The sequence below is a fragment of the Vanacampus margaritifer genome, chromosome 11 (assembly GCF_051991255.1).
Source record: "Vanacampus margaritifer isolate UIUO_Vmar chromosome 11, RoL_Vmar_1.0, whole genome shotgun sequence".
NCBI lineage: Eukaryota > Metazoa > Chordata > Actinopteri > Syngnathiformes > Syngnathidae > Vanacampus > Vanacampus margaritifer.
Genome location: NC_135442.1, coordinates 10,609,749 through 10,619,990, shown reverse-complemented (window position 1 = coordinate 10,619,990; position 10,242 = coordinate 10,609,749). Strand labels below are relative to the sequence as shown.

The 10,242-nt window shown below is 41.2% G+C and overlaps 1 protein-coding gene across 1 annotated transcript; it reads right to left on the bottom strand.

Annotated features, from left to right (window-relative positions):
• Window positions 1–1,651: 1,651 nt before the first annotated feature.
• ehhadh (enoyl-CoA, hydratase/3-hydroxyacyl CoA dehydrogenase) lies at window positions 1,652–9,804 on the bottom strand. Its single transcript, XM_077579262.1, has 7 exons — window positions 9,567–9,804; window positions 9,264–9,367; window positions 8,620–8,789; window positions 8,334–8,445; window positions 7,676–7,780; window positions 5,067–5,408; window positions 1,652–4,150 (listed from the first exon to the last, which is right to left on the bottom strand). Exons 1-7 carry the CDS (start codon window positions 9,638–9,640, stop codon window positions 2,916–2,918), a joined length of 2,142 nt encoding a protein of 713 aa, XP_077435388.1. The 5' UTR covers window positions 9,641–9,804; the 3' UTR covers window positions 1,652–2,915.
• Window positions 9,805–10,242: the final 438 nt, after the last annotated feature.

Below are 10,242 nucleotides of genomic sequence, written 5' to 3'. Positions count from 1 at the left end.
TAAAATTAGGGGCGTCAGACAATTACGTTTTTTAATCGTAATTAATCGCATGACTTCAATAGTTAACTCACGATTAATCACAAATTTTATATCTGTTCTAAGTGTACAATTTAAAAAAAATCTAGGATTTCATACTCTTGTTAACAAAAGTAGGAAAATTTGAAACTAATAGAAATAGTTCAAATGAATTTTTGACGTCTATAGCCGTCAATGGCAGTGAATGAGTTAATTAAAACATTTGCTGCTTAACTCATATTCCACTAACGCAATATTAACCAGAATACCGTAGACTAGTGGGGCTATGTAGAAAATATTATTGTCAAGAATTTAAAGGGGCATTGAAACAAAATCTGGAACCCTATAAATATTCAAGTAATGCCTATCATAAACCTAACCTATAAAACAAAAATATTTCTGTATATTGCATTGGGGTATGTGGGAGAATCTCAATAAAAAAAAAAAGAAGTTTTTAATTGTTCAGACTTAGTGATTTTTTTTGTCTATGAGACCTATCATTGGCTGGTGACCAGTCCAGGGGGATACGTACACCACTGATCATTATTTTGTCTCTTGGTCGGGTTGTGAAGTTTAAGAAATAGGCAGATGAAAATATACTATGTACATTCAATTCAAAGTGATTTATCATAAAGAATACAGTTGGCTATCAGCGCAGGGAATCTGGGAAATGGTTACAGATGTTGAGTGGCTTGTGCAATCCAAGATTAAACTGCAGATTGTATCCTGAGGGGTTATTACAGGCCACAGTTTGCACATCCTTTTTTTTTTTTTACTGTGAGTTTTACATTTTCAATCAACTCACTCACATGAGCTGCGCCTGGACTTGACCGGATGTCCGCCTTTGTGCTGCTCTTTCATCCCCTGCACGGCGCACAATCGCCATCCACCTCTGCGCCAGTCAGATGGGGTTTATGCGGCGCCAACTGCACAAGTCACAATTGTAATCTTTGCAGTGTAATCGTCGGATTTAGATGCCCGCCTCCATCCCCAATGAGATAAAAGTCAAAGAAACACCATTTACAATGATATAATACACGCAAAAGCCTTAAATCCGCACGATTAGGGGGAAAAAGGGGGATTCATTTCTGCAAGGAAAATGTGCCTAAAGTAATAAATGGGATGTAGAAACAAAATGGTCTTATTTGTTAACCAGTCTTGAACTGTAGCCATGTTTGGGGATGTTTTTGTTTTTTTCAGTGGAACATTTAGATTTTATTTATAGTGGATTAAGGAAAACTAGACTGAAATGTCTCAATTTGACTAATATAAAGTAGCTACTTAAACAGTAGGCCCTTCTAATAAAACATCTCTTTTCACATAATGGCCTTCGGACTAATAAATGCCAAGTGTGCTTAATAAATAAGAGCCACACTTCAAAAACCGTAACAGGTGGTGATTAATAGGTAGCTGTAATTAACGTCACCGTGACTGATACCATCATAGCTAGCATCTTTTATCATAAGGCCTGCGGAACAGATGTGGCATCAGTAAAGCTGAAGAAACATAAATGCTGCACAACTTAATGTTTTTCTATGCAGTGTGGAGAATTCTAAATGAGAGAAAAAAAAACAGCTAAACAGTTTGCCAATAAACTGAAAATATGTTAAGCTAGGGAAAACAAATGGAAGCTCTGTCGTTCACAGAGGGGACCGCTTTTATTCCATGAGGAAAGATCGCAGCGCAGGAGCCTAAGCGAATACAGAAAAAATATTTTCTTTGGTTAAGGCATTTGAGGTAATTTGGCCCCTGTCCCCTACAAATAGCGGGATTTACTACTATATGATTTATATTATATTAAGAAAATACATTTGTACAAATTAAAACCTCCACCGATAAATGCTCTATCCTTAAAAATACAAAAAGTAAATACCATACGATTACTCAATCACCTCCTAAAATGGCACATAATTAGTGACATTTTGAATGTGATTACCATACAAGAAATCATTCATCAATCAGTATCATTAGGCTGAAATGCACAGCAGAGTGGAACTGCCAATATGGAGTACCGGTCATTCTTATTGATTGGCAAGTACCTTCCAATATTTTCAAATACCTTTAAACGTACTTATTAAACGAAAGTACTTTCGGTTGCACTTGTGGGCTAAATGCTACATGCTAAAAACTTAGCATTTTTAGGAAGTGAATATCCAGTAAGCATTATGGTAAAAAACGCTGAATGGCACTACAGACATAATATTAATAAATCATAAAAATGAATAAACAATGTTTACTTTATTATCAAATGGTATAATATAGGTCAAATGCTAAAAATATAGATTTTTTTTTTTTTTAACTTGCGCATCCACAAATCAAAACCTTGTGGCATCCTGGGTGTTAAGAATTCTTCAAAGTTGTTTTGTTTGCTATGTTTACTTATATTTTATTTTGAAACTTATACTTTTAAATTGAAAGGACGCTCCACATTTCCGTGTCCTGTTTTTAGCCCTCCGTTCGTCATTGCATGCAGTTGTCAATGACGAAATAGTGTAAATCTACATATGCAAATATGTCTGCACTTCCGTTGACGGTTGAGTTCAACTGAAGAATCGCATTCTCTCTTACCGGGGCCCCCCTGTGGTGGTTAATCATACCTAAATAACCAGTTCAGAGGTTGAATCCTCAACACTGGTGGGGGTACATTTTTATCATTTAGCCTACAGGTACGTTGTACTGTAATTGTGAATATTTGCAAGTGCTTAAAAAAAAAGATGCAATGATGATGACATGTTGAGACGGTAAGATTACCAAATGAACAATACTGAGGTCTCTCTCTCTCTCTCTAAAAAAAAAGTGAATATTTATATATAAGTATGTTTAATTGTATTTGCCAGTCAAAATTGTTTACTCCACATTGGCAGTTCCACACAAATGCTAGATTAAAACATATTTTAGATTTAAAGGTGGCTGTGAGTTTTCTTGACGATTCCTCTCCACTTATGAACAGGCGGGCTGCCGCTGGCCGCCAGCCTGCGGAGAAGACCGCAGGGCTGCAGGTGAGGCACATCGGAGTGGACCCGCTGGTAGTACTCCAGCCTCTCCAAGATCTTGGTCAGGCCCACCATGCTCGCGTAGAACATGGGACCACCGCGGTGCCTGGGCCAGCCGTATCCAAGCACGTAGATGACGTCGATGTCTTCGGGTCCAGCTGCTATTCCTTCCTCGAGGATACGGAAGCCCTCGTTGATGAGGGGATACAGGCAGCGCTCCAGCACCTCCTGGCGATCTATGCGGCGCGCAGCCAGGCCGTGTCGGGCTCGATACGCCTCCAGAAAGTTGTGCAGCCACGGGTCAGGTGCAGCTTCACGGCTGTTGTCATACTGATACCACCCCCGGCCTGTTTTCTGTCCAAACCGCCCTTGCTCATAGAGAAGATCTCCGAGGGGACTGTACCTGCGGCCTTGTCGGACTCGAACCGCCGTGCCGGGCTGCACCAGACCTTCTGCCTTCCTAACCCTCCAGCCCACATCAATCCCGGAGAGGTCAGACATCCTGAAGAGCCCCATGGCGAAACCAAACTCCTCCAACGCTGCGTCTACCAACTCAGGGGTGGCTCCCTCTTCCAACAAGAACAAACCTTGCTCAAAGTACGGCTTCAGCATGCGGTTCCCCACGAATCCGCGGCAATTACCGACAGCCACGCCCACTTTGCCCATTTGTTTGCCCAGATTCATGGCGGTGGCCACGGCTTCAGGAGAGGAGCGCAACCCGTACACCACCTCCAGCAGCTTCATGACGTGAGCCGGGGCAAAGAAATGCATCCCGACCACCAGCTCTGGGTGGCGGCTCTGCGCAGCCAGGAGGTCGATGTCTAACGAGGACGTGTTGGTGCACACCAACGCTTGCGGTTTACAAACGGCAGAAAGCTGCTGGAAGAGTCGCTTCTTCAACTCTGCGTCTTCAAACACAGCCTCGATGACCAGGTCAGCATCCGCTACGGCGCGGAGGTTTCGACTGTAGGTGATCAGGTCAAAAGCAGGGGCCACCCCTCGTCTCGTGGCCCCCCGCCGCAGCATGCCTGATATGGCCTGCTTGGCCTCCTTCAGCGGCTTCTCCTCGGCCTCCACGGCAATCACAGGCAACCCCGCCTGAGCAAGGGAGACCGTTATGCCTCTCCCCATTGTGCCAAGACCTAAGACGTAAAAAATACAAGTTGGTTTTGCCTACTTGAAGCGGCTTCCTATTTCAATCTAGTACACGACATTGGGACACCACAACGCTTTTTTTTGCCCTGAAGCGGACTGCGCGGTTGCTTCTAAGCTTGCAATTTTAATGCGCAAGCTGCAAAGACTCACATAGTCAGAATACTCAACGAGCAACACTCCATGCAGGGAGGAGACTTTGACTTGTACCAGTTGGACTGAGAAGACCTCGTATAGAGTCATTGTTACATACAGTGATTTGCCATCAGGAAAAAAAAAAATCAGATGGAAATGAAAATAAAAAGAAAATAAAGGCCATTCATTGAGATGATGACGATAACTAAATTGATTGACAATTTTGTCAATGACTAAAACGAAAACAGTGATGAAAATTCAGAAAATCCAATTAGAAGAGTTAAAAGTTGAAATGTATGTTGAAGTAAAAAAAAAAAAAAACCCGACTAAATTGTCAAATGCTCTTTATTTTCGTCAACTAAAATTGGATTTAAACTAAAATACAATCAGATGTCTAAATTATGACTAAAACTTTTAATTACTTTTAGTCAAAAGACTAACTAAAAAATTATTGTCTGTTTTTTTACACAAATAATTAAGTCTTCCCTGTGTCAATATACATTAGAGATAGACACTGTGCGTTTTGACAAAAATAATCCGGTTAACCTTATGACCGATGACCGCTAAGAAGGTCCAGTGAGTCTATAATTATCATCACAATACGCTATCAACTTTGCAAACTTTCCGGCCAGGCTCAAGACAAAGTGCGCGGCATAGTGGTTATTTTGCCAATGGAAATGTCACTATAATGGAACAGCCAGTAAGATGTATGGAAATATAATAGAGGCATTAGACAATCTTTGATGAACGATTCAAGTGTTCCAGTCTTACCGACGACCGCCGCTTTCCGGACGGGCCTGGGCTCGCTGCCATCCCAGCGTGCTCCGCTGGGCATGCTCCACCTGCCCGCAGCTCTCTGAGCAAAGAAACTGTACTGCAGAGCTCGAGCCTGGCCAGAGGTGAACAGCGTGGCCATCAGCTCCTTCTCCCGCTCCATGCCCCGGGCGTAGGGCAGCGTGGCGGCCGCCTGCAGCGCCTGGACGCAAGCCACCGGCGCCATGGCTCCACGGGCGCGCTGGCGTACTTTCTGCATCGCTGCCTCAAATAGGGCATCCGGATCGGGAGGGCAAGGGCACGGGAGGTTACTGACACGGCGGGCGTCCAGAGGCTGTTCTGAAAGTGGAAAAAGCTGACTCAGGGTTTTTTGTTTTTTTTCAGAGAAACATTCGCATTACTGTACACTCTTCTTTGTGGTAAGTCAGATTTAAAAAAACTTTTTTTTTGCAGGGAATTTAACATTTAAGTATTTTTTATTTTATTTCCCATTTTCTGCTTTCTCCAATGAGGATTCATTGGTGCGTACTTGCAAGAGGTCTTTTAATTTTAAGAAGTAAATTTCTTGCTGAGACTCCACAGGACAACTCAATATTACAAAGAGGTCTAGTGTCTGTGCTGATTTCAATTTGGGTTAAATAGGGGGGGAAAAAAATCAACTCGATTCCTCATTCCTGTCCCTCCTGACATGATTACACAAGACAGCGGTTAGAATCCTTCCCAGAGTCGCTGAATTACACTGAGCGCCAGAAAATGGGTCACCATGGCAAAGATTAAACGGTCGCTCACCAATCCACCATCTCCAATTTGCACCAATAAGCAAACCGAATCACTATCAATAAATCAAGAATTTCAGGCTTTAATACAATATTTAGGCGGCGTGGCAGTGGAATATGACCACATGGGAACTTAATTTAGCCATTAATCTGTAAATGGCCGCACTGTTTCGATGGATTTGTTGTGCGGCGAGAGCGTTGTCCCGACAGATGTGACGGGCAGATGTCGCAACCACTGCGCTAAAATACTTAATCCTGTCAGCGTGCGCATGTGCGGGTTCGTGTCAGAAACATGTGTAACCATTCAAATGCACACTCTTGTACTTTGACACATGGATGCTTTCCACTGTTTGGCTCACAAGCGCGATGGTGGCTTTGTAATGTTAATTTGGTGTCCCCATTTCCTCTTTCATTTTTTTATTTTTTTAGCAGGCCCACCAATTAAAACAAGACGGTAGCATCCGTCCAAATAACTAGAGATTTCAGTTTGATCGACTTGCCTGACTCAATCGCGTCCTCATTTTTGTTTTTCCGCATAAAGTCATGCTGGCTGGCATAGTGCAGAAAAGGGGGAAACGTTGAAGGGAATACAAACATTGCAAACCATCCCAAATCCACTCTTAAGCATTTAAAATCAAAACAAATATTACTTACTAGCAACTATAAAATTCCCGAGTGAGTTAGCTTAGCATGAAGTGGGCTAGCCTAGCTTGACAGTCCAGCTGATAAGTAACAATATTTCCATCTTGTCGAAACATAGCATAAAACATTTTTTTTCAGGTTAAAATAAGTATGTAAGTAAGTCAATTTCTAGACATTAGTGACAGTTTCCTAATTTTCCCTGTCATTATGCTAAAAACAAGCTAAGCTAAGCTAGCATCACTGTTTTGTGTGTAATGACAAGACAGACAGACTACATTTATACTAGTACTGTATTTTCTTTAAACAACTTCTCTTGTGAGGATAATCACTTCATAGAATGGATGACTGGAACATTTAACTCAGATGTGCTTAGGAATTACTCAATTAATTACTTGTCAACTCATATTTCCTGAAATAGTGGAAGGCTGTAATTTACTCAACTCCAAGTACATAAGAACAACTACATGTTTGAGAAGAGGCATTTATTTATATAAATCCAGTATGATTATGTATTTATATCTATTATTTAGTCATATTTCATTTTCAAATAAATATTAATAGATATTTAATGCAAGTAATGTAACCTACCACGACATTATGAACACTTATACGATATCCTATACTGGATTACACATAAAAAAAATGTTATCTGCCTTTACAAAGACATTTCTCTGCTTTTGACACCTTCAGATGTGTATCAATTTAAGACTGTATGCTTAATATTGTAGTTATAGTTTTTAGCAGTGCCCGTCACTTTTAGAATCAGTTGGCTGCACTGAGAGAAAAGGGGGTGAATAATACTGCACTCCCTACTTTTCAGTTATTTGTTTGTAATGTGTGAAGAACAGAGCAAACACTTATCATTCATGAGTCTGATTGAAAAACAAATGCCAATATTGAACTAATTAAAACAAACTGACGAGGACTGAATATTCTGAGAATGTTTGTCCCTTTTAGGCGCCTCTGAATAATAGAGCAAATGCAGCAGAGACGTCAGAGCACATTTCACCCGGCCATCAAACATTCATGGACATAGCTGAACATTCTCATCCCATTCACTTCCCTGACAATTGAAGATGTCAGATTCTCCACAAATATAATCTTTTTGTAGAAAATGCCTTGTCCCACCAGAGAGGCGATATCATGCGAGTGGATGGCAATCTGTCTGTGCTTCGCTTTTTGTCTCACCTGCAACACTCTTGGCAAACTTGACAGCTGCATCCACGCCGCTCTGATCAGTAAGCTGATCCACTATTGAGAGTTTCAGTGCTTCGGCGGCGGTGATGTGACGACCTGTGAGACAAATATGACAGTCAGTGAGTCTACGTGCGCAAAAGACATCACCGGCTGAGAAAAAAAAAAAAGCAGTCTTCCAGATATTCTCATGTTCTTTTTTCCAAATTCCTACTTAATTGAAAAACATAAATGTTAAGTTCTTTGAAGACTCTAGTCTAAATAGTCCATAGGTTCGAATGTGAGTGTGAATGGTTGTTTAGTTATGTGTCCTGTCATTGGCCGGCGACCATTCAATTGCTCAAAGTCAGCTGGGATATGAAGAAAAATGCTATATAAAATGGATGCATTATTTTGTATTGATTGTTTTTAAATAGAACCAAGATGCTTAAATGGTTCAAAAATAAATTGAAATAAACTTCAAGTACATATTGAAATTCATGATAAAGGCTGACCTCTGCTGGCCATTTGAAGAAATTACAATTAAATCAATTATGCTTTTAAGTACAAGAGAGTGGAGACCGCGTGCAAGAATATGTTCAAAAAAAGAAGTCAAATGCAAAGTGTCAAATTCCAATTCAGGCATAAGACGTAAAAGTGTGGTTGTTGTTACCAGTAGTGATGAGATCTATAGCTGCCGGTAATCCAGTGAGCCTTGGCAGACGTTGGGTTCCACCTGCAGCAGGTAGCAGACCCAGAGTGACCTCTGGAAGGCCCACTTTAGCCTGAAATTGAGCCCAGAAATCAAGATGAATAGAAAGCATTATTTGCTTGTTATACTTGCTTGTTGCTGTAACACCAGAGTGGCTCAAACTACTGATGATTCTGTATTTTACCCAAGCCCGGGAAAAAAAAAGTGATTTATTTACTTAGAAATGAATAGTGACTACTGAACTAACCTTGGAGTGCGCTATTCGATAGTGACAGCCAAGCGCCAACTCCAGCCCTCCGCCCAGAGCGACGCCCTCTATGGCCGCCACCACTGGCTTGTCCGCCGCCTCTATAGCGTGGATCATTGGCACTAGTGGAGGTCCAGTCATGAGGGGACCAAACTCTCTGATGTCTGCGCCTGTTATTAAAGACACAAAGTGTTTTGCGTATTCTATATTGCCTGTAAGTATGAATATTCTGCAATGTAAACATGTCAAATTGTAGCACTTTGCAGAGGCATCTCATGCATGGCGGGTGTGGGACTGTGGGTGTTTCTGCATGAGTGATTGTGACAGTGTAATTGATCGCTCGAAAATGGCACGGAATCTCTCCTCTTCAGCCTAGGTGATCATGCCATTGGCGGGGAAAACACTGTTCGGGCCATATTTATGTACATTAGCACTACTGTTACATCACCGTGGGGCAAAAGTATAAACGGCCTTGCTCATAGACACGGTTTCAGAAATAGGCAGGTAAAAGATTCACTTGGTTGTGTAATTTATAACTTGATGGGCACACCAGAGATTCAACCATTTGCATACAAGCCATTTACCATAAAATGTCCCCTTTATTATGATTGGCAGCAAACAGTTGTGGACTACACAGTACTTACCACCACAAAACATTCCATTTTGTCCACATATGACAACAGACTTCACCTCAGGGTCACCGAGTGCTCTCTTCACCGTGTCCACGATGCCCTGACGTACTGCTGCGCTGTAGAATACACACATTGTATACATTATGTGACTTTTCAAATTAACTCAGTCTTTGCTAGAATGTAAAAGTAAATCCATGCAGGGGAGATGAACGTGAATGCACAGTCTAATTTTATGGGGCTTTCTTTAGATTGTGTACATTTTAAACATATTGTGAACAAGAAGAGGGGGGTTAACATAAATGCTGCACAACTTACCTTAGTGCATTTACAGGAGGATTTTGAAGCGTAATCAAGCCAACAGTTCCCGAAACGCGAGAATATTGAGCCATTTTACCACACGAGCGATCGCTCCTTTTTTTATTGCGTGCGCTGAACTTTGTATCGTCAATGTTTTTGCTGGCAGAACTACTTCAACTTTAGCACACTTAATTCGCCTTGTGGCCATGACGGCGTCCACGGCTGGGTTTTCATCGTTCACTAGCACAACTCTGGGCGTTCACGAGCATTGGCGCCCCCTATCAGGCCTGGAGGAGGAGTTTATTATTATTTATTATTATAATTATTATCGTATTTTGTTATAAACCATTTCTAAATAATTTACTACCATTTACGTTAATATATATATTACACTCAATTATTCTGTGGTTTATAAGAAGAAGACAATTTGGGATTTAAAAATGATGTTGTTGGTGAAGTGACGTCTGATTTGGACGGCCCTCGTCTGTTTCCGCTGTTTCATGTTACAGTACGGTATAAGCTCCTAAGAAATTACACGAAAGTTTCCATTCAAATATTATAAGAAATATAATGTTATAATTACTGTCTCAAATACTACAACCAAGGGTTTACATTTATTGTACATTCCCACTTGTCACGTGACCCAGCTACACTTTCACTTGACCTATTTTGTTGTTGACAACACGTTAATGAC

Excerpts from the sequence above, each read along its gene's own strand:
- ehhadh (XM_077579262.1), bottom strand. The coding sequence starts at position 9,640 with ATGGCTCAATATTCTCGCGTTTCGGGAACTGTTGGCTTGATTACGCTT. Across the intron at positions 9,368-9,566 it reads CCTCCTGTAAATGCACTAAG|CGCAGCAGTACGTCAGGGCA; the intron begins GTAAGTTGTGCA and ends TGTATTCTACAG. Across the intron at positions 7,781-8,333 it reads TATAGATCTCATCACTACTG|GTCGTCACATCACCGCCGCC; the intron begins GTAACAACAACC and ends TTTGTCTCACAG.